Source organism: Crocodylus siamensis, chromosome 4 (genome assembly GCF_052110815.1).
Source record: "Crocodylus siamensis isolate JL-2025a chromosome 4, ASM5211081v1, whole genome shotgun sequence".
NCBI lineage: Eukaryota > Metazoa > Chordata > Crocodylia > Crocodylidae > Crocodylus > Crocodylus siamensis.
Genome location: NC_143398.1, coordinates 127,832,272 through 127,856,553, shown reverse-complemented (window position 1 = coordinate 127,856,553; position 24,282 = coordinate 127,832,272). Strand labels below are relative to the sequence as shown.

The following is a 24,282-nucleotide window of genomic DNA, read 5'->3' as shown; positions in this document are numbered from 1 at the left end:
CAGGCTAAATTAGCCAAATCAGTTCTGAATTCTAGTGACTGAGCAGAGCTCAGTTGTTCAAGTCTGTGTGTGGCACTCCCACCAGCAAGTATCCTGCCTCCCAGAATCTTCAGCCTGGAGCTGCAGGCACTCCCAAATCATGGCAGACATCCTACATGCAGGCCCCAAACGAGGAGACCTTGGAGTTTGGATGCCCCCAAATCTCTCCTGCCCTTAGCCAAAAGGCCAAAGGAGCAAGTCAGGAAGGAAACCCTCATCTCCATAAAAAATAAGCACGTAGCTGAGATTCTTCCATTGGATGACTACAGTAGGCCTTTTGCATGGTAATCTAAAGCCAAAAGACTCATAAAAACAGGGACTACACTTGATCTGCGGGTCATGGTGTCCCCAAAGCCAAAGGGCTCATGATTTACCATACAGTTCACTGGACTGGGCCTCAGCAGTCAGCAGCATTTCAAACCATGGTGACCCCGCAGCTCAGCACTGTTCAGAATGTGTGCATACTCCAGATACACACCACAAAGGATCCATGTGCTAATTAGCCTCCAACTCATGACTGCAACCAGATGTTCTTGTCACAAGTCCTGGGATCCTCCAAAAATGTATATACAGATGACACACAGGGCAATCTTGTCCAGCTTCACTTCATAGAGGGTGGGCTACACTAATCGTATGCACCAGACTGAGAGAGGGGCTAACAGAGGGATTATGGGTAAACTGTTCTGGGATGCATTTGGTGATGTTTGCCAGCCATTTAAGGCTGGTGAAGAAATAAAAATGATTGGAAATGGGAAAAAAAAAATGCTGTTCAGCTGAGAGAGTGAAGAGGAACTGAGAGAAACTGGGGGACTGTACAATGAGCACTACCATATTTTATTCAGACAGACTATATAACCTATTCTTGTGGGAAGTTCCCATCTGCTTCTGGTATGTCCTGTGGAAAGCCAGGAACCTGCTCATAAAACAGATACTTGAACCCCACAGTCGAGGACTGCATTAAGATGGGGCTAAGTAAAATGTACTGGTACTACAGAAAGACAGAAGAGGAACATGGGAAAGAAATGGCAGACTTCAAATGGTGGGGAAGAAAGTGGCATAGATGTTTTCAGAGGCAAGCCCTCTGAAAGAACAATGAGTGATAGCACTGGAATGGTGATAGATACATGGTGCGAACTGTGCAATGGGATTACAATAGTTAAACTGTCAAAGTACATTTTGATCTGCCAAGTGAACCACAATAGTCACTTGACAAGTTGTTAGATGTAGTTATATTTTTGCAAAAAGTGGGAGGTTCCCATCAGCATCTTGGCCTTTCAACTAAGATCAAGCATCTTTGGCACTAAGGGGAGAGTGACAGGGCTGAAGCACCCAATTAGTAGACATTTCATTATTAAAGACTCATCTTTTTTCTTGTCCCTCCCAAATTCTCTGACCTTCCCAGTGCCAGTCTAGTATTACAGTACCTCCAGGCCTCAGTGCCAGTTCTCTGGATTTTTTTTTTAAAGGTAAAAAAAAAAACACACCCAAAAAATAACAACAACAGTTCCCATCAGCATATTTGCTCAATATGGACCACGTGTTTTTATAGTCATGCTCAGTGTTGTTTGCGTTTAATCAGCTTCATAGCTGGTTTCCATTACTGAGCGTACACTGCTTCTGGCAGCAGTTTAATGATAGACAAATGTATTTAATGAGGTTTCCTTGTATGCAAATGTAAGACGAGGACCTGTTTTCCCCCATCCTGATGGGGGGGGTTGGATCTCGTCTTCAACCAAATACAGTAAGTTGTTACTAAAGTACTGTTTTCTAGCTACAGAAATGTAGAACTAATCTTACAGACTTTCAAGATTTCATCTGGTTTGACTCAAAGGATCCTTGCTTATTCTTACCTTCTTTTTCAAGTTAAGGTCACAATAAATATCAACATACCATTTTCTTTCAAGAATCGAAGAGCATCTGAATATCCTTGTTCACAGAGCTCTCCTAAAACCTGAAAACATATGGGACAGCCTGTCAGCAAGCCACAAGGAGGAAGATTCTAACTGAAAACTAAGTTTACAGAAAGAATGACCACTTTATTCACTTACACTAATTCTAAGGGAGAAAATGCCATTACCAAGAGTAAGAGTTCTGAAGTGATGAACTCAGTCTTAATGTGATGATATACTTAAATGAAGATCTTTCAAACAAATGCTGTGCATCAAGTTATTCCTGAGCCATCTCTTATCTTAGAATAATGCTCTTCTAACTAAACCAAAGATCAAACAGCAAGCTTGTAAGAATTTGTTTCCCTAACTGGCTTTTTAACAAGCACAGATAAACAGATCAGTGACCGACACTGAAGCAGAAGGTTTAGCTGAGTGCATTCTGACCCACTCTTCCTTGCCACTTCCCAAAATTGTATGTTTGGTGCTGCTTAATTTTTCTAGGGAGGCTGATTCAATATTAATCCCAAACTTGGGTCTCCCACAAGACAACTGGAGTTACCAGGTACACCACGAAGTCACCCAATATTGTACACTTTCAAAGTCCTGGACAAACAAAAGAAATAAATAGATTTTTTTAAGTCTATACAGAATGACAAGTTGAAGACTAAAGTGTAAAAACACTCATCAAAATTGTTTGCAACAAACCAAAAAGAAAAAAAACCCTCTGAAGCAGCCAAAGTTAGTATACATTTCATTATTAAAGTCTCATCTCTTTTCTTTTGTCCCTCCTAAATTCTTTAGGCACTGTTGGCAGTTGCACTTGAGGAGGAATATCCCCACCAGTTGTCGTAACCAATATCCACTATATTCAGCCAATCTTAGATAGGTGTGCCAAGGATGATTTGATTGATGTTTAAGGGAGTGCCTTTTCATTCCCCACCTCCAAAATCTGTGCTGGAGAATGATGGGACAAAGTAGCTATGAACACACACATTCTGAATACAGTTTTTAGTGCTGATTGCACAAAACAATTTAAAGTGCTAAAGGTATTATCATAAGAACACAAAAACAGAACAATACAGATTTTATTTTAGTCTTGTACTTCGAGACTAAAATAAAAAACTATTTGTCCAGATGAAGAATGAAGAAACCACCACCAGATACCATCAGGAAAAAAAGTTTATTTGGCTAGACATTAGGCTAAGAACCAAGCCACCCCAACTGTTTTTCCAAGGATTAGCATTTACGTAGAAAACATTACACTAAGAACCATGCACAAGGGCAACATATTACCTTGGGTTCTGGTGGAAAAAGTGCTTGTGTTAAACGATATAGGTTCCCTAAGCTGAACTGAATGCTGGTGTTAGTAAGATTCACTTCATGAAAATTTGCGGAGTTACTCTTTGGGCAGATATCACACTCCCCAGAGAAAGGAGAGACTGTGATGGTATTCTTAGATGCATGGTGAGGTAGGTTATCACTGATTCCTCCATCCACATATCGCTGAAAAGAGAGAGAGAGAAATGAACATCAGACAATTTATAAAAAAAGACTTGTCTTATTAAGAACCATCCAAGACATTACCACAGAACATTAAAACAGTTTCTCTCTGCACATGCACTCAAGAATGACACTTCCGAATTTGCATTTTTAAAGCGTCTCAAAAACAAATATTTTGATCTAAAATTTTGTGACCAAGTGTGATACTATTAATGATAATCTCTCTCCCTTGTTTCCCCTGTGTTGAAGAGGAAACAATATTCTTAAAAAGCTATTTACTGGGGCTCTCATACCCAAATGGAAACACAAAATGAAAACCAACTATAGAAGAAAAATGATACATACTGGAACCTTAAGTTGAATTCCCTGGTCTTTGTAACTAAGGAAAAGGCATTAGTTTCTTCTGCAAGTCTGTTTCAGGATATTAATTATAAAAACTCTCAAACATTTACAAGTGAACCTTAATGCTGCTCTTAGAAGTTTGAAAGGCTTATCAGATACCTGAGATCTAGCCAATTTCATAATGCATTTAAGTAGTTTCAGATTTCACTTGTATCCACAGTAAACCCAACCACCAATTTTTGGAGTTCCACATTGTCATTCTGCCAAAAGTTAGTAGACTTTTCATTATTAAAGTCTCATCTCTTTTCTTTTGTCCTTCCCAAATTCTTTAGTCATTGTTGGCAGTTTCACTTGAGGAGGAATATCCCCACCAGTTCTCTGGTAACCAATATCCACTATATTCAGCCAAGCTTAGATACATGTGCCAAGGATGACTTGACTTACATTTAAAGTAGTGCCTTTTCATTCTCCACCTCCCATATCTGTGCTGGAGAGTGATCAAAGGATGACTGCCCTCTACATAAAGAGCTATATAACATTAATTGATATGAAATTCTTTTTTTTAGCCAGGTTGCACACATTTAAGGTGGAAAAAGGAGATTCACAATACACTTAGAATAAATTACTAATGGGAAATATGTTCAAGCAAGCACTACTGTAAATACCTACATTCACACTTACGTTTTTAAAAATATTACATCATTGTGTTATTTCAAATTACTGAATACGTTAATTACAAATACTAACATTTTATCTTAACCATTTTAAAAATAAATTCTATGTACTGGTTTGGCCTTTCAGGTATATATGATGCTGCAAAATTTTGAGACAATATGAGGCCCATGGTGTTCATATTTAAGATCTGCCAAAATCTAATTATTTCTACTAAGAACCAAATATTCATAACGAATGACAATACAAATAACCACTCACAGAGTCCAATGCACAAAATTTTAGAATCATTCTGGAATGTATACAGCATTTAATTTTGCCGATAAGTTATTACCCAGATCTTCAATACATGGAAAACATCCCCTACCCAATCTCTTTTAGGCACATTCCCACAAGAAAGCACATGTATGAAGTTCCAAGCAGAGAGGAATGTCAGGTTTTATGCTAAATGAGCCATATAAATCAGCCAGATTTAAAGCCTCAGGGCCCAATCTAGCAAACACAAAAGGTACGTGTGCATTTGCAGGATTGGGGCTTTTTATAATATCCAACTTCCTAACTGAGCTGGCTAGTCCCCTCCATCATGGCAAAAGAGAGACAAACTAATCTCAGTCTATATACAGAAAGAGAATGAGAACATTTGAAGCCAACCCCTCAAGAGTTTTCATTCCGAGTCATTTACTCTAACTCTTCTCGATTGTTTCTCTGCAAACAAGAAATCTAGTACTACTTTAGAACTAGTTCAGTTTATTGGGCAGGGAAGGTGAAAAGGCGGCAGACTTTTAGAACACGGGGCATACAAATACAGCACTTACACTCATGTTTTCTAGTCCAAACTAGGCCCTTTTCAATACCTGTAGTGCCCCAGCACAAGGACTAATTAGTCAAATTAACATGGATTCACCCAAATTTTAGATTTTGTCCATCTTGTTGTCATAATACATTGTTCCAGATATATTTCAAGATAAGATACAGAAGAGTTTAAGAAACAAAAATAAGACAGTTCTGGAATGTGCTTCTGTGATTCAAGATAAACACAAATGTTCTCTGCTATTTTAACTTCAGTATTAAAGGGAAAAAGTTTCAAACAACTACTGTAAGGCAACATATTTCAAGGCCACTCTTAGAAATGAGAGATCTTCCATTAAACATATGTTTACTAGTGTTGCAACGAACCATTACTTGAAATGGCTTGAGTTTTCTTTCAGTGTCTTCCCCTTTTCTCAACCCCTCATCTTCCAATAAAAAAAGCAGCTGAACACAAAACTAATCTAATGCAACATTATAGTTTAACACACAAAAATAAAGTAGTAGCATCAACTCTGCCAGAATGTACCCACACCCTCTAATTTCTATCAAATCACAGCCTGACAAAGCTGCACATTTCCCTATAAAGTCCAAATAATGGCTACTCACAATGCTTTAGTGTAAACATACTTCAGTGGGAAGTCTCACATTTCTAGCCTACAGTAATAAAATATGCTGTTTTAAGACAACCACTTTGCAATCTTTACTTTCAAGATTTGCTCAAAGTGGCTAAAAACCTCCCTCTACTAAAAAGTTAGTGCAGAGAAAAACAGGATCAAGTCTTTTCAGTGCATATATTCTTAAACATGCAATTTAAACTTGTATCAGTTCATCTGCATTTAAAGTAGACATATGTGCTGTAAAATACACAGATGTGCAAGTGTAGTCTGTTGTCAGGTGACATTTTTCAAAGCAATAGCCTAAGGGACTAGTCCTCCACCAGTCAAGTGGGTAGTTCAGTGTAGACGTTGCCAGTAAAACATTTTCCTTTGTAACCTCCCACCTTTAAGTCAGGGATTCTCAACCAGGGTGTTGGGGGGTCCTTGGGTGATGCAAGATCCTCTGAAGGATGCCCAGAAATGAGGATGTGAGGGAGTAAGTTGTTAATGCAGGCTCAGGCTCAGTTCTTGCCTGGCCATTCCCCTGCACCTGCTGGCCAGCCCCTCTGCGTGGAGGTAAGCACTGTAATAAATTAGTTTTGATTCTCAAAAAGTGCCATTCAATTCACAAAAGTTAGGGAGGGGTGTCTTGAGCCTAAAATTGGGAACCACTGGCGTACATGGTGTTTTATGTTAGTCACCAGAGCTTGTCACCTAACTCAATTTAAAGGGAAATATTTCCTGTAGCTATTGTCTCCTATTTCGTATGTAATGTTTCTTATTAATTTCAAAAGTTGAAGTCAAATATAGCTCCAATTACATGAACTCTGATGAAAGTTCTGTTCATTTTAAATTTGGATTCTCAAAAAGTTCATACACAGTCTTTCAAAATTTTACACAATCAAACGTATTTTTAGCATTTAGCACAGAACAATGCAGACTTACCACACCTCTAAATGATGGTGGAATTAGGCCACAATAGATAGGGACAAATGCACTACAAACTAAAGCCTAGAGAAAGAAAGCAGATTATACAGGTAAGTTGTGTCAGTTTCTCTAGTACTGAAAACTATTCTATGATGATGCACCAATATTCTACTACAACAGTGAGAGACAATATTCAAGGACTCTGGCAACATAGCCCATTTAAAAAAAAAAAAAGGGTTTTAGGCAATCACCTCCCTGCCCAAGCCCCCTACACATCGCCCCTACTAGGGCCCAAAAGCAGCTTGGCTAGGACCTACTAAGCAATGCCAGGAAGGTAGGCTGGGCTGCTTCCACCCAGTGTTCCCCGTGACACCTGGAAAACGCAGTATGGAACTGCAGGCACTGGGAAAGCTGTGCTTGGGCCCTGGTCTCTGCTGGCTGGTGGCGCCCAAGGCCTGCAGGCTCAGACTGCATCTCCCAAGAACTATAGGAGATGCTGGGTGGAAGCGGCCCCTCCTGCTTGCCCAGCACCACGTGACAGGCCCTGGACAAGTTGTGCTTGGGCCTGGGCAGCTCCAGCTACCATCTGACACTGGGAAGGCAGGGCTGCTTCTGCCCAGCATCCCCTGTGGGACCAGAAGCTAGCCTCTGCCTGTAGGGGTTGGAGGCAGGCATCAGGCCTCCACACTGTCTTGTCCCATTACCAGGGCTCCTTGGAAGCACTTTTAGGGCTTCAAATGTGACATCTGTTCACACTTTAGTTACAGCATTAGGTACAAATCCTGAAAATCCAGTTGTTGTGTGTTTGTTCTGTCTCCCTGGGGACAGTATTAAGTCCTCAAAACAGAAGCATTACTCCTTAATCATTTGTCAGTCATTTTGCTCATTACATAATGACAACCTGGTGGCCTTCTATGATCAGATCACCAAATAATTAGATGCAGGGGTAGCAGTGGACATAGTCTTCCTGGACTTTCGGAAGGCCTTCGACACTGTCTCTCACCCTGTTCTCATTAAGAAACTGGGGGACTGTGGTGTCGACACCCACACAATCAATTGGGTTGCCAACTGGCTGGAGGGCTGCACCCAGAGAGTGGTAGTGGATGGGTCATTTTTGACTTGGAGGGACGTGGGCAGTGGGGTTCCGCAGGGCTCGGTCCTCAGGCCCGTACTGTTCAACATCTTCATCAGTGACTTGGAGGAGGGGGTAAAAAGCACCCTGTTCAAATTTGCTTATGACACTAAGATGTGGGGGGATGTGGGCACACTAGAAGGGAGGAATAGGCTGCAATTAGACCTAAACCGGTTACAGGGGTGGGCAGATGAGAATAGGATGGGACAAGTGCAAAGTGATGCACCTGGGGAAGAACAACCGGCACCATACCTACAGGTTGGGGAACTCCCTTCTTGTCAGTACAGAGGCGGAAAAGGATCTTGGAGTCATCATTGACTCCAAGATGAACATGGGCCGGCAGTGTGGGGATGCAGTCAGGAAGGCCAACAGATGCATCTCAAGCAGGTTCAAGGAGGTGATACTCCCCCTCTGTGTGGCACTGGTCAGGCCGCAGCTGGAGTACTGTGTCCAGGCCTTATAAGGAGAGGCTACAGGACCTGAACCTGTTTAGCCTCCACAAGAGAAGGCTGAGGGGGGGGATCTAGTGGCCTGTTACAAACTAGTCAGGGGGGACCAGCAGGCACTGGGGAAGTCCCTGTTCCCCCGAGCACTGCCAGGAGTGACCAGAAATAACAGTCAGAAGCTGGCAGAGGGTAGATTTCGGCTAGATATCAGGAGGCACTACTTCACGGTCAGGGCGGCTAGGATCTAGAACCAACTTCCAAGAGAAGTGGTGCTGGCTCCTACCCTGGGGGTCTTTAAGAGGAAGCTAGATGTACACCTTGCTGGGGTCATTTGACCCCAGTACTCTTTCCTGCCATGGCAGGAGGTCAGACTAGATGATCTACGCAGGTTCCTTCCGAGCCTAGAAACTACGAAACTATGTAACTATAATTAACATACAAATGAAACAGCCCGCAACTTCATAAGATATGCAGCGTTTTCAAGTAATGGCCACCCTTACAATGTTAATTTTCATACCAACATAAGTAAGCAAACCATATACCCAACTTTGCAATTAGTTTCCCTAACAAGCAATAGCACAAACCAGGTCATAAGAAATCTGACTGACCATTACTGAGGTTAATCCTACAGCTAGTAAAAGACTAAGCACCAGAAATTCAATGTAAAAATAGATTTTAAAAAGTTAGAAAGCTAAACTGCAGCAATACTTACCTGAATTATTTCTTCCTTAGAATTAAAATCAGACACCAACACATTGCTACCGTCTGACACTCTGGTTAGGGAAATACAGAGTTTGCCTGATGCCAACTGATGAGTGTTTTCTGGAAGGTTTTTAATGAGCCCATCTCTTATAATCTTCATTATATTAAATGAAGGATGAAGAGGACCAAGATTTCGTTTTCTGGCTTCCTTGGCTAACACCAAAACATCTGCACAAGATTCAGCTGAAAAATAAAAAAAAAATCATTTTATTTGAAACCACTGGCAATTATTTTCAGTCATTTAAAAATACTGAGTGTACTTAAATGCTACGATGCTTTCATTACAAAAATCTATGACAGCCAATATTTCTAGCTCATCTTTGAGCAATTAGGAAAAAGTGGTTAATAGAGCCTTCTGTTTGTGTACTGCTATGCATTATTAATGAAGATTCATACCACAGATTGGGCAGCCATTTTAATGTCAGTTTAAAACACTAGGGATGCTGAAAATAATAGGAAATCTGAGTTCACCTTAAGCATCTAACACTTGTTAAAATACAACTTGCCTTATATGCACCAAAATTTTAAGAAGTGTTAGCAGCTATTTATTTTAGTTCGCACATCCTCACTGATGGAAGAGATGCCACAAAAATAAGGGCTTGCCTATACTACAGAATTTTAGGGAAACTGATTTTCTTTAGCAGGTAGATGGGAGGAGCAGCTGTATGCTGATCCGTTTGGGAAATATTTATGTATAGAATCTTCATATCCAAAAAAGATGTAGTTCACAAATATTCAACTGAGATCCAATTTCTTTTGCTCTGAATTTCTTCCAACTGATTAATCTTACAGCCACAAACGTTTCAAGCACTAATCATATATATACACTATACCAGAGGTGTCACACATATGGCCCATGGAGGTGAGCCCTTCTGCCTACAGAGCTACCTGTGGGCTGAACCACACCTCCACAAGTTAGATCCAGCCCATGGGACCTGATGCTTAGTCTGCTGGACCCGTTGTTTCAATACTGTCCTGGAACCCAGGGCTAGCAAATAACACTACTTGCGTCCCCCACCAGTCTGCTGCCAAAAAAACCCACAAAAAACCCCCAAGATTTCTACTCACCCCTGCCAACTAAAAATCAACAGCAAGGGGAAGGAGGGTGGCCACAGTATTAATGCCCTAGTTAACTGACACTTGCTGAAACAGCAGCTCTGGCTGCTGCAAGAATTAATGCCACACAGGTCATCTGGCCCAGTGAAAACCCACAGTCCAGATTCAGCCCGCAGGGCCAACTGACTTTAACGCCCCCATCCTAGAAGTGTACGACGACATTCAGTTGCATCAATCAGATCAAACTACAGCAAAAAAGTTACCCTTTAGTAACGTAAATAATCCTAACAAATAAAACTACCTAGAAGCTACGACAAACAAGTTTAGCTATGCTTTATGGTAAATATTTAAGGTTCTTCAATTGTGTAAAGGAGCTTCCTAGTGCTTACAATAGATTTGCTCAAAAGGAAAAAAGAAAAATGATAAATTTGAGTAACATGATGTGTTCAAACTAATAGGATGAAATACTTTTCAGAACTTACAAAACTGTATCAGCCTTGCCTCACTGAAGTAAATGGGCACTGATGGCATTTTGTACCCAACCCTGATGACCAGGTAAATTTATGAGAAAAAAAGTTACAAATTTTCATATATATTCTTTGTGCCCGAAATGCAACAATTTTAATTATATTTATTCTGGCTCACTGAAGCCAAATACCAGTAACAAGAGTTAGTTTGGACCAGCCAGCTCACACCATTTCTGATGCATCTGTCACAGAAGTCTGCTGTCTACAAAGATTTGCTGCATAGAATGAAGTTTTAAGATATCCTTAAACAATCACTAAAATCTGAATAGTTCTAACCTCAAGATGTTTAGTATAATTGTACCTGCTTCTACTGTTGGGTTCCAGGAACTGCTGAGTCATGTAAAAAGTTGCAGAGAAATTTTATCTAAAAAATATAAATTATTCATTTTTGATCATGGTAAGGTGTCAGTTATACTAGTCATGGTGCAGTAACTGTATGATACAAGTTCAGATGAAGAGGCACCATCATTTTAAAATACTGTTTTCAGGAAATAAATACTTGAGAAAAGCATTTTTATGTGCTTATTTTAAGGTAAAATTTCAGAGATGTCAAAACCAAAGAAATATGCTTTTTTAAGTTTAAGTCTTACTTGCAATATTATCAACTCATTGTTTAGTTTGCAAATGTCACTTGAACACAACAAGTGTGACCAGTCATTTTGTCCACAAAGGAAGTTACATCAAATGTCAAAAAGTATACAGTTTCAGGACAGTAAATGCCTATTTTGCCTATATGGCCTCTATAAAATGTAGGCTCCTAAGCAAAACAAACAAGAAGTTCTCTCAGCAACTGAAAGCATTCTTGACCATAAAAAAAAACAAACCAAAAAACAAAATTACACAAACTTGAAAATATAATCAATTGCACGCTTTCCTCCAATACAGACATCAGGATGAGATACCATGTTATAATAAATACTTGACTAATGTTTCTGATCACAAAGGCTGCAATCCAAACACATTAATTGCCTTCTACTAGTCTGATTAGCAGGATGTGCACACTGATCCAACTATTGTCCCATTAAAAGGTAGGGGGGAAAAAAGTAAACACCATTTTGTAAGAAAGGCAAAAAAGATACAATAAGGTTGAGGTCTGATTTTTCAGAGGTGCTAGTCAAACACTGCTCCACATATTCCATAGAACTTGTACTGCTCAATGCCCATGAAAATCATGTTCCATATGACCTGTCAATGGGCACACAGGAACCAACTAAACTGGCAACAGAACAAAGAGAGTTGTGATTCAACTTTACTTTCATCAGCAGATGTAACATATGCTACTGCATTACTCCCATTCTCTTTGCATTAATACAGTGAAAATTAAGGAGTTAAAAGCTCTAAGATTTGCATTCTGGCTGAGATTTTTCAAAAGTAAAGTGATTTCTAGGTAACTCATTTTGTGTACGCTCAACTTTAGACCCCTCAATTTTCCTGAAGTCTAATTTGATAAAAATTGAGTCTTCTGCACTATCTGAAACGCAGACCCACTTTAGGGCACCAAAAGTGCCTAGTTATGTCTGAAAATCTTATCCTAAGTGCACAAGACTTCCCATTTAACCAGTAATAACATTATTTCAGTTAACTGAATCTTGAATTGTTTCATACAAGAAGAAAATCCATTGGGAGGTTATAAAAAATAAATTCCGTTTTTCCAGTGACAGAAATAAGATTTTGAAAGTAGCACAAAAGGAAGAAAAGAAAGGGAGTCTCTGCCAGTTAGCAAGTTTGTTTGATTTCATAGAATCAATGAGCCGGAAGGGACCTAGACAGATTGAGTCTGACCCCCTGCCATGGGCAGGAAGGAGCCACTGGGGGTGGCAGGGGTCATAAGACCCCAGCCAGGTGCCTATCCAGTCTCCTCTTGAAGATTTCCAGGGAAGGTGGGAGCACCACCTCTCTGGGAAGCCTATTCCAGGCTCTAGCCACCCTTACAGTGACGTAGTTCTTCCTAATATCTAACCTAAACCTATCCTCCCACAGCTTGTGGCCATTGTTCCTGGTGACTCCAAGGGGGACCCTGGTGAACAGACTTTCCCTGAGTCCCTGCTGCTGACCCCTGATAAGGTTGTAGGCAGCCACAAGATCCCCCCTCAGTCTCTTCTTGCGGAGACCGAAGAGATTCAGGTCCCTCAGACTCTCCTCATAGGGCTGGCTACGGAGGCCCTCAACCAATTTCTGGTTGCATTCTTGCTGGACTATTTTAGACTCAAGGCATTATTCAAAAAAACTTTTTTTTTTAAATCTTTACTTTTGAAATCTGGTAGTACCTTCAGTTTTAGCCTCCATTCCCACATTATTCTTTTGGAGATAAGATAAAGCAGTTATATGCCCTACAGTAACCCTGTCTTGTCTACTGCAGGAAATAACTAAGCCTATCACAAGGTGACTGAGTATCAGCTCACCTTCCTTGCTCAATTACAGGGCTTCAAACTAATAACCTCAAACAGTTTATCAGGCTGCTGTTCATCAACACCAGTGTGAAATCTGCCCTTCTCCCTTGCTTTACCTCCAAAAAGAAAGCTAAAAATCTCTCGTCAAAAAGGAATTTGACCTAGAAGTAAATCAAAAGTTTATTCAGCTCCTCCATGAAATTTGTAAAAACTGAGTCCCATGCAGAAGAGGAATAATGGAAACCTATTAGCAAGTGTCTCACCATTTAAACATTAATACAGGCTATTGTGTTTTGCTGCTGCTCCTCTCCATCCAAATGAAAAAATATGATTAATTTTATGAATTATGCCCCATGATAAAAAGAGGGGGTTTTGAAGTGGAAAAAAAAAATCAAAGAGTTAATTCAAAATTCTGTATATTCTTTTTAAATCTTGGGAGTCCCTAGTACAGATACCTTCAGTTTCAGAGAATGACAATAAACTTTTCCCTGTAAAAACTCCAACTACTTTGATGTATTTACCTCTAAGAAGCTGAAGATTAAGGTACACTTAGTAGCTACTAAAAGGAATCTTCAAAGTTGTTTCTACCTTCTCCCTTATTCTAAGCTAAAAAATATCCAGGATTAAAAAAAAGAAGCAACATGGACATTCCTATAAATTGTTCTGTTGGAAAATGGGATTTGTTCCCGGTGTAATGGATCAGAGGGCTGAGCTCTTCAACTCTAAATCAGAGTTCAAATCATTAGGTTGAAGTAACTGGGCCCCTATACTATTTTCTAGCCCCCCACCCTACCAACCTCCCAGACATTTATTATTCCCCTAGAGCAATGTTGCATTACCTCACAAAATAGAAGTTTCTTGGTTTAAATAGTAGGGCTGTGTGAAGCTTTGGTCCCCGATTCAATTCCATGGAGATCTGACCCAATTCGGCAGCCAAATCTCCAAATCTGAATCAAATCAGGAGACCCTTTAATTTCTCCGAATCGAATTGGAACCTTCCAAAATCGATTCGGAGAGATTTGACGATTCAGATGCGTGCAGAGCTTTAAAATGTTTTTTCTACATACTTCAAGGTACAAGGTGGTTTGTAAATGCTGTGATGGTGAGGCGGATGAAGCGTCCCACAGGAGTGTAGGGGGCTCCCCAGCACCTTCAGCAGCACACTCAGAAGTGGGCCAAAAACACTTCTGGTGCATTTCTGGGTCTGCCGGAGAATATGCAGGGGGCCCCCCTATACCCTCCTGGCTCAGTGACTAGTCCCTCCTGGGTCGGAGGGGAAACCAGGGCCCCCCCTGCGGCCAATCACTGAACTTTAAGAAGCTAATTTTAGTCTAAAGACAATGTATACATGTATTTTTGTCATTTGGAAAGTATCTTCCTTCATTGGTACTCTGATTAAAAGTGAAGACAACATTTTAGCAGGTAAGATTTTAATCTTCTAAGACACTTAGCTGAGATTTTCATGCACCTTTTACTGTGCTAAGACTATAATGTACTTGCTTCAAAGTTATTCTTATTTGAGTACAATAAAGTCAAAGCAACTATTACTACTTAGAGGAGAATGAGTATTAAGGCTCATAAGAGATTTCTGAAAGCACTCAACATTGGTCTTATTAATAATAAAAATACCTAGGAACTTTATTTTAAACAGGAGCAAAATTAGAGCAACTAAGACCTTCTGAAAATCCCTACCATTCTATTTTTGCTTAACCCAAATTACTTACAGTAAGTCATGCAATAATTTTGAAATTGGCTAGTATGCTTGCCAACACTCTATTCTGGTCACCAAGAGCAGTGGTCTCCAAACTTTTTTGATCGCGCACCCCTATAAGTAAAAAATTTTTGAGCACGCACCTCCAATATACGTATATTTATATAAATATAAATAGAAGTTCTAATATTTTCTTCCCGCACCCCAATGGATCATCTTGTGTACCCCCTGGGGTGTCCACACCCCACTTTGGAGGACCTAGAGGTTTACTTCATGTTTTAGTCTACAGAGTATGTAAGGCAGTAGTGGCCAACTTTTTTGGCAGACATGCCACAAGTGAAGTCCTGTACCCACCCCAAATACCACTCTGATTCTATTCTCCTCCCCAACTACCACGTGCTGCCCATGCCACAGGTTCACAGATGTTTAGGGCTAAAAGGGACTTCATGAGATCATCAGGTCCAGCCCCCATGCTCTGGGCAGGAAAGGTTGGTCACTAGTGCTTTATTCTGGTTATTTAATATAATATGATCAGTGAAAAGTATTAATGAACTATAATTCTATAGGGAAGATATTATAATACCCATTAAGGCATTCTAAAAAAATAGCTTCTAAAACAATTGCTGATGCTTAATGGCAAACTTCTTTCACAGCAACTTTTCCTTTGCATTACTGGATTTCTGCAGTAAGTGAATAATGCAGTTAATATAACTTTAGAGAAGGAGTGGGCAATTATTTGGGCTGCAGTGAGTCAGCACCTCCCCCCCCAGCCCACAACAGCTCCCCAAAACTCCCTAAGTAGCTCTGCCCCATGCTTGGCCAGGGTGAGGGCAAGGCAGTGACAGTGCAGGGCTAGGGCCTAGGGCAAAGCCACAATCCACTCCCCATATGCCCCTGCAACAGGCACCATGGGCAGGGGCATACAGGGATCAGATCACAGCTGTGCCCCACACTGTCACCACCCTGCAATCCTGGAGTCTCTGTGGAGACCAGTTCAGGACCCATGCAGGCAAGGCATGCTCAGTCAGATGGATAGGATGGAGCCATGGGCAAGGTGGGGAGCAGCAAACAGGAGCGGGACAGGCAGGTAAGGCCAGGATTGGGATCATGGAACTGTGACAGCATGGGGCCAGGGCCTGGGGCAGAACTGCAAATTAGCTCCCTGGCACACTGCTACCCACAGAACCAGCACCCATTGCAGGGACATGTGGGCAGCAGATTATGGCTTTGCCCCAGGCCCAGCCCCATGCTGTCACCGTCCCACAATGTCTCCCAACCCTGGCCCCTCACCCATCTTGCTCCCAGATGCTGCTTCCTGCTGTCTTCCATGGAGGCTCTGCCCACCTGCTCTGTCCTGTGTCACCGCCACTGGGCAGACGTGTTGGAGTGCATGAGCATGAGGGCTGAGTCCAATGGTGGCAGTAGAGACTGGCAATGGCAGCTTGAAGGATTGGCTGCTGCAGGCGCTGCCAGAAAGGAAGTCCGGCTACCATACCACCCCAACTCTGCTGCGTGGCCAGGGGTGGCAGGATCAGCCACGTGTGCCATGGGGCAGAACTGCAAAAATCAGCAGTCCCCTCGGCTGTCCCCTGTGCCTGGGCTGAAGGACCCACTGCAGGCTGGATAAAATCCTTTGATGGATCATATCCAGCCTGTGGGCCAAATTCTGCCCGCCCTGCTTCAGTGTGCGAGCTCTGTTCACTTTATTCAACAAAGCTTTGCGGGCTTCAAGATTCCTAACTTGCTTTGGCTTCCATGGTTTCAAAAGGCAGAAAAACTAGCTATAAACAGAGAACTCAAAAACAAATTTAAGTTCCTCTCTCAAGACTGTCTGATGAATATGCCAAGTAAGAAACAACCTTCTCATTGCATATCTCCTCTTCAGACACAGCAGGGAAGGGGATCAAAATTCTACAGAAGACCTTTGTCAAAGGACATGACCAGTGTTGAGAACCAGCAGCTATGTGACAAGCCAGAAGCAGCAGAAGAGGTGGACGGAGAAACCTCCTGCCCTCCCAGGACACGCATGCAAAGTAAGTGGCAGCAGGTGCCTACGCTATAATGATATAGGGTGTAACTATTAGACCCAGCGATCGTGAGTAAGTCTCTGAGAAATATGTGGGGAAAATGGACAGGGAGTCAGAGTACTGGACAGGGTGCCAGAATACTCACTAATCCTGACTGAACATCAGCAAATTCTTATTTGCTTTTAATAGAATGAAAAGACAAGCAAAGCCCTAGACTGGAACAGTTTTACTCTTCAATTTAATGTTCCTCCCTGCTCCCTTTCTTCTCTCTGCCTCCCCTCCCAGTGCAGTACCTATTCAAATAAGTCCTACTATTGTTTCACTTTGAAATGCAACTTTTTTAGCCACTGTACCTAGGGTATATGAAATATTTCCCTTCCTTGACAGACTTAGTAAAAAAAACAAAAAACCCAAACCAAAAACAAAACCCCTTTATCTTCACCATGAGCCTGAATAGTTATACAACAGGGTCAGGCAATTATTTCAGCTGGTAGGCGACTTATGTTTTGGTGAGCTGTCCAAGGCTGCACACAATCTTTCTGAAAGGTATCATTTTAACAACTTACAGATTAAAAAAACACCCAAATCGTATACTAAAAATGAAACATCTATTATATTTTAATTTTATTTCAAAAAATAATTTTTGTCCTGATTTTTTTAGAGTACCATATATAGAGGTGATTGCATAACAGCTCAAAAAAAAATAATTATACTCTTGTATACTGCGTGGGGGCGGGGAGGGGGCTTCCCCACATGCGAGGTCTGAGGAGACAGCTGGGGGCGGGGGTGCATGCAGCAGAATTCACCCTTGCAGTGCTGCAGGTGCAGGTGTGGCCTGCCCACCCATCCAGCCTGCAGCTACCCCCATGACACACTGCATGTGGCTGAGGCCCACCCACTCCTGCCTACATCCACCCCACATCCAATAGCACCAGCCTGGCCCCAGCCACCATGCACTGCTTCCCAGCAGGGCTGCTCCTGCTGCTGCAACCACCTGGATACTGCTCAGCTCCCCCCACCTCCAGTGGTTCCTCCTCCTTCTCCTGCTCCTGCTGTGCTGCTCTGGGCTGCAGGTAGCACAGGGAAGCAGCAGCCATGGAGGTGCATGCCAGGCACATGCCCAGCCAGCTGGGGAGGAAGGGTAAAAGCTGCAGCTGGGTGGCTCCAGCACATGGGCATCCAGCTTCAGCTGTCTTCCACCCACTCCACCCGCCTGGCATGATGAACAGCCACCTGTGGGCAACAGTGTGGAAGGCAGCCTTGCTAGGAAGCTGTGCACACTGGCCAGTGCTGGGGATGGGATGGTGATTTTGGTGGATGAAGGGCAGGTACAGGTGGGGAGCATGATCCAAGCTACCCCAGGCAGGAGCAGGTAGGGATCAGCCTCATGCAGATCACCGCAGGGGCAGTCACAGACTGGATTTAAAAAAGGATTGCTAAAGCTTCCTGGTACACAGGGCCCATGCTGTAATTAAGTATCTGAAAAGTTAAGAATGTAATAGCCATGCTTCCTTCTTAGCCAGTCATTGCCCTACTTTTCTCTACCTCTTTTAAAGGAAATATCAGAGATCAGCCTCTAGATTTCAAAAAGTAGTTTGTGTGAGTGATGAAAATAGACAAGGAATGGAAAAAGCTCTTGAAACCTCCTCACCCTGTGATCAAAACAGGGGGCAGGAATAATATGTTCTTGAGATTGAGGACAGATACAGAAAATCTAGCGTAGCTGACACAACAGGGGCTGTTTATCCATTAGCTCCCCAATTGTGCATGCTAGTTTCTTTGAAGTTAATGGAAGTTAAGAATGTTCCATCATCTTCAGGAAGCAGAATCTGAATACAACACCTAACAAACCTATGTTAGATATTCCATGGGCCAATATCTATGGAAACTCACAGGGGGAAAAAAAGTTTCATGAGACATCATGAAGAAAAAACAAGTGAAAAATCCCAGTTTTGTGAAAAACTAAATACATTAAACTACAAAAACTGTGCATAAAACGTAGGCCTTATTTGCTGTGTGGGAGAAAAAGATCTTAAAAGTAAATGAGGACCCTCACTGGGTCTTCTTGCATAAGGATATCACTCCCTTCCCCACATGCTCTTTACTCTAAGGCCAGATCTTGCTACCCTGCTTGTCAGTCATTCCCCACATGCAATTTTGCTCCCAGCCTGCGCTGCTTCTCACTTTCTTTCCAACAAGCTGCAGTACTATACAAGAAGTGTGATTCCCATCCTTCTCCACAAGAATTAACAGGCACCTGGAAAAATGGACTTTGACATTTTTCCCCTCAAAATTATTCACAGTTCTACAATAACCCTGTTTTTAAAGGTTGCACAAAAGGGGGGGGGAAAAAAAGATGTCACCTTGCTGATCCAAGTATCATCAGTTGTTCTTGAGCCTGCTTCAGCCCTGTATGCTAGATGGAGCCTGTGGACTGATGGGCCATGGCCTGATTTGGCACAGTAGGATGATAACCACATGCAGAGTCAGACCCCGCCCCCCCATGCCAGGTCCAGGGCCACATGCCGAGTTTGACCCTGTGTGCCAGGTCTAGGGCCATGCTTTGGTTCTGGATCCATGTGCCAGATCAGACCTTGTAGGCTGGATATGGGGCCACATGCTAGGTCTGACAATGGGCCAACCTCATACCCTGACCTGATTCAGCCTGTAGAGCCATATCATCCAGCTCCCTATGAGTCTGAAAACTTGGCAGCAGGGGAGAGAGAGCTGTCTCCCCCAAGACTCTGCAATTAACACTACCACCACTCACAGTACCAAATTTCTGGAGCCATTTTCTCACATATAATGCTCATCCCAATTTGCAGAAGCTGGGTTTGGAGAAAAAGGTGTGGGTAACATGTAAGAAAATACAGCATTAATCTAGTAAATTAGAAATGTGACTTCTACATTTTCTAGTATAATGTAAAGATAAGAGACTTAATACATACTGAAATACATAACTGCTTAAATGTAAGAAGCAATTAGATACCTAAAGTGTTTATGAGCTAATGCAAGAAGCATAGGGAACAAAACAGAAAGAACTGGAGGTCCTAGGACAAGCACAAAATTATGACATAATTGAGATTACAAAAACAGGGTAGGATAGTTCACATAACTAGATTACAGTAATGGATAAGCGTACTTGTTCAGGAAGGATGGGCAGAGGAAAAAAGGAGGAGATACTGCCTGACACAAAAAAGTGATATACATGTGTTCAGAGGTGCAGTATGAGCTGGAAGATTAGACCTATTTAAGCCTCTGGGTAAAGGTCAGAGGAGAGAGAAGGAGGGGGGATGTCACGGTGGGCATTTGCTCCAGGTCACCACACAAGGAGGTGGATGAAGCCTTCTTTAAATAACTGATGGAAATTTCCAGATGGCAGGACTTGGTTCTCATGGGGGACTTAAATTATCAGGACATTTGCTGGAAGGGAAGCACAGCAGTGCACAAGCAGTCCAGCAAATCCTTGGAGTGTGTTAGGGGAAACTTTGATATAGATAGCAGAGAGGCCAACTAAGGAGGGAAGCTTTTCTTGACTTGCTACTCTAACAGAGATGAATTGGTTGAGAATGTGAAGATGGAAACCAACTCAGGGGACAGAGACCACAAACTGATGGAGTTCAAGATCCTATGGGAAGGAAGGAAGCACAGCAGTAGAATAAAAAGACAATGAATTTCAGAAAAGCAGACTTCAGGAAATTCAGGGAACTGGTGGGCAGGGTCCCCCAAGAAGCAAGTCTGAAGGGAAAAGGAGTTCAGGAGAGCTGGCTGTACTTTAAGGAGGTTCTTTTAAGGGCATAAAAGCAAGCAAACCTGATGAAATAGAAGAATAGGAAGTGCAAAAGGAGGCCAGCTTGACAAAACAGTAATCTCTTCAATAAACTAAAACTCAAAAAAGAATCCAATCAAAAAAGTGGAAACTTGGTCATACTACTAGGGAAGATCATAAATGTATCACACAGGCATGCAAGGAGAAAATTAGGAAGGCTGAAACAATTTCAGATGCAACTGACAAGGGATACAAGAGTCAAAAGAAAAGGAGGGGGGAATTCTACAAGTATGTAAGAAGTAGGAGGAACTATAAGTCCCTTACGGAATGAAAAGGCAGTCTAGATACAGATGAAGGAAAGTCTGCATTATTTAATGCTTTTTACTCATCTCCACAAGCAAGGACAGCAACCAGATTACAAGCACAGCTGGCAGCAAAGACAGGGAAGGAAATAAACAGCTAGAACAAAAGAACAAATAAGGAATTACTTAGAGAAGTCAGATGATTTCAGCTTGGCAGGGCCAAATGGAATATAACCTCTCTGCAAACTTGTAGAGGGTAGGTAAAGTCCCAGATGTTTGAGAAAAGGGCAAATTTAGTGCCCATCTTTAAGAAAGGAAAGAAGGGGGATCCTAGGAATTAGTCAGCCTAGCCTCAATATCCAGAAAGATCACAGAGCAGGTCCTCAAGGAATCCACTGTGTAACATCCAGAAAACAAGGTCATCAGGAACAAGCAGAACAAGATCAAGTCATGCCTAATCAACCTGATTTCTTTCTGTGATGAGATGACAAGCTGAGAGCAGTGGATGTGATATAACTTGACTTCAGTAAGGTCTCTGACACTACCTCCTACAACATTCTCATTAACAAGCAAAGGAAATACAGGGTAGACAAAAATACAGTGCAAGGTGGATACATAACTGGTTGGATCACCATGCTCAACAAGCAGCTATCAGTGGCTCAATGTCTAGTTGGGAGGAGGTAGAAAATAAGGTCCCCATTAATAATTTGGATTATGGGACTGAGTCCATGCTTAACAAATTTTTGGATAACACCAAGATGAATGGGACCGCAGGACACCTCAGAGGGTGGAGCTAGGATCCCAAATGACCCAGCTATAAGGGAAAAATCATCCACAATCAATCACAGGAGAACCAACCAGGACAAGTGCAAAGTCCTACAACTGGGATAGAATAATTGCATGCATAAATACAGACTAGGGAGTGACCGGCTGGGCTGCATTCGTGCAGAGAAGGCCCCCAGGAGTTACCATAAGCTGAATATGAGCCAATACTGTGCTCATTGCAAAAGAATCCAGTAGCATACTGGGTTACATGAACAGCCAATCAAGGGAAGCAATTCTTCCATTCTAGGTAGCACCGGTAAGGCTTCCACCTGGAGCACCGTGTCTAATTATGGGCCCCACGCTTCAGAGACTTGGACACGTTGGAAAGAGCCCAGTGCAGAGCAACAAAAATGCTTGGAACCTGGGAGGCAAGACTTGGGGACATGAATGACCTGTGCTTCCAGAGACTGGGGGGGCATGGCAACCGCCTGCAGGTGGCGGTGAGCAGGGAGCTCCCGTAAGGGTGTTGGGGGGGGGTATTGAGTACCGACCAGCAGTTGGTGACCACCCACAGATGCTGCTGGCAGTTCCAGTTCCAGAGGATGGCGACCACATTCCTACCTGTTCCAAAGAGGATGGAGGCCACGTTTCTCCATGGCAACAGGGGACAGGACAAGCAGCAAGGAAAAAGCTGTAAAACCAGGCCATTTACATCCAACCCTGCCTTCTCCTCCAGGAAGCCCTGAGCCACCGGGTTCGGAGGCTAGTGCAGAAGAGCCCATGAAAGCCAACTCAAGCCCTCTCCCAGCTCTGAACACATAGGCACAGGCGAGGCGAGCCCTTGCGGACTACGGTGGAAGCGGCGAAGAATCAGGTCCCCCGCACGGGAGCCCCCAGCCCGGCGCGGGGTCCCAGAAAGGCCGTCCTAGGGGAGACGCACCGAGAGAGCCGCCGCCCACCAGAACGGCGCCGGTGAGGGCCCCGGCCGAGGCGCCGTAGATGCGGCGGGCGTCACGGAGGATGCGTGGAGCCCGTTCCTGCAAGCAGGTGGCCGCCCCGATGTGGTAAACGCCCAGGAAGCCGCAGCCCGCGAAGGACACGCTCCAGCCGCACTCGTCGTCCAGCATCCCGGCGCCGGGCGGGCGAAGCCAGCAACCGGCAACAGCGCAGGCGCCGCTGCGACTGCCGCGGACTGGGAGCGCGGGCGCTTCTCAGGTAGTCGCAAGCACCCAGGGTCGTGGCAGAGCATCCTTCCCCCCACCAACACTGTGATGGCACCAGCAGCTTCCGCCAATCGTCAGCGACATGCAAATCAGCACCGCGAGCTGGGGGTGAGGGAGGAGTGCGCATGCGGGTTGCGGGGGCATGTCTGGCCGACAGAGGCAGTCAAGATGGCAGCGGGGTGTACGCTGACCATCTACTTCCCCCCCCCGAGCCGTGGGCATATACACACGCTGCTGCATTCATATACACACACGCACTGCTACATTCTCACATGCTCTGCATTCGCACACATACTGTTGCATACGTATATGCTCTGCATTCACATAGACACTGCTGCATATACGTGCTCTGCATTCCCACTCATTCTGCTCCGTATACACACCGCTGTGTACACACATGCACTCTGCTGCAAACACGCAGGCGCAATGGGACTGGGAATGCCTCTGTACCCAATACATTCTGTGGTGACGGATTAGTTAGGATGTTTTTAAAAGCTGAATTGTGACTGGGAGGAAAAACCACCTGGACCCCATTTAAGAACAAAAACATGGAAGAAAGGAGACCATTTCACCACAATTCTGGAGGTAGAGAAAGGACAAGATCTGCATGTGGCAAGTCACTTATTATTACTTATTGCTGCCAGCAGTGGTGCTCAGCTCCTCAGCCTCACAGGCCTGCTGAGTGGCATGGGGCCAAGTCTGGGCCACATCACCTGTAGGGTTGGCACTGAATTAGATGCCCAGATCAGGCACCAGATTGGGCCCTGCACCATTCAGGCCCAGCCCCACATGCCTGGATTGGGACCTACACAAATTTGTGAATCCTTGGGGAGCCCAGCAAGCCTGGTGACACAGCTCCACCTCTTCTGTCAAGGGTTTCCAGGGTGTATGGGCAACTTATTCAAAACTGGCTCTTTCACTGTTGGTTGGTTCTTCCTTCTCAGAGAAGACAGGAGAGAGATTGTTTTATCCTATATGAAAGCTGGCTAGAAGGAATGTATCTGGAATGTATTCCCTCCCATAAGACAAGTATATTTCTTATTTTAATTTATCTGCTCCTTGGTTTGAGTAAAAGGCTCAGACTGAACCCACTAAAGGGATTTGCCTTATCTCTTTTTGGTTGGATGGTGAGATGCAATACCATCCTATTATTATAAAAGTATAAAAACAGAAAATATTTCATGTATTTGTCATCCCCCACCAATTACATAACTGAAAAAAACTTTGTTTTACACCCCATTCTGTGTATTAATGCAAACCTGTCCCTTAAACATTCCTTCTTGTCTGTTCCCCTTCATACAGAAAAGGCACAACTTCATTTACAATGCTTTTGCTTTCCAGTCTGATACCGTTTCCTCAGTCTGTTGCAATATAACACAAAACAGTCTTAATTGTTC

At 43.1% G+C, this 24,282-nt stretch overlaps 1 protein-coding gene across 2 annotated transcripts in view; it reads right to left on the bottom strand.

Annotated features, from left to right (window-relative positions):
• LOC149866481 (1-acylglycerol-3-phosphate O-acyltransferase Pnpla3-like) overlaps positions 1 to 22,969 on the bottom strand; it is a 37,986-nt gene extending 15,017 nt beyond the window's left edge. The window contains exons 1-5 of one of the 2 annotated variants that reach the window (XM_090043766.1): positions 22,603 to 22,969; positions 9,066 to 9,298; positions 6,794 to 6,859; positions 3,222 to 3,431; positions 1,930 to 1,990 (exon numbers count right to left, since the gene is read on the bottom strand). In XM_090043766.1, coding sequence (XP_089899892.1) covers positions 1,930 to 1,990; positions 3,222 to 3,431; positions 6,794 to 6,859; positions 9,066 to 9,298; positions 22,603 to 22,789 — 757 coding nt within the window. In that variant the 5' untranslated portion in view covers positions 22,790 to 22,969. Of the gene's footprint in view, positions 1 to 1,929; positions 1,991 to 3,221; positions 3,432 to 6,793; positions 6,860 to 9,065; positions 9,299 to 22,283; positions 22,577 to 22,602 lie in introns of those variants that run through there. The other variant, XM_090043768.1, reaches the window with a different exon arrangement.
• Between the last annotated feature and the right edge of the window lie 1,313 nt (positions 22,970 to 24,282).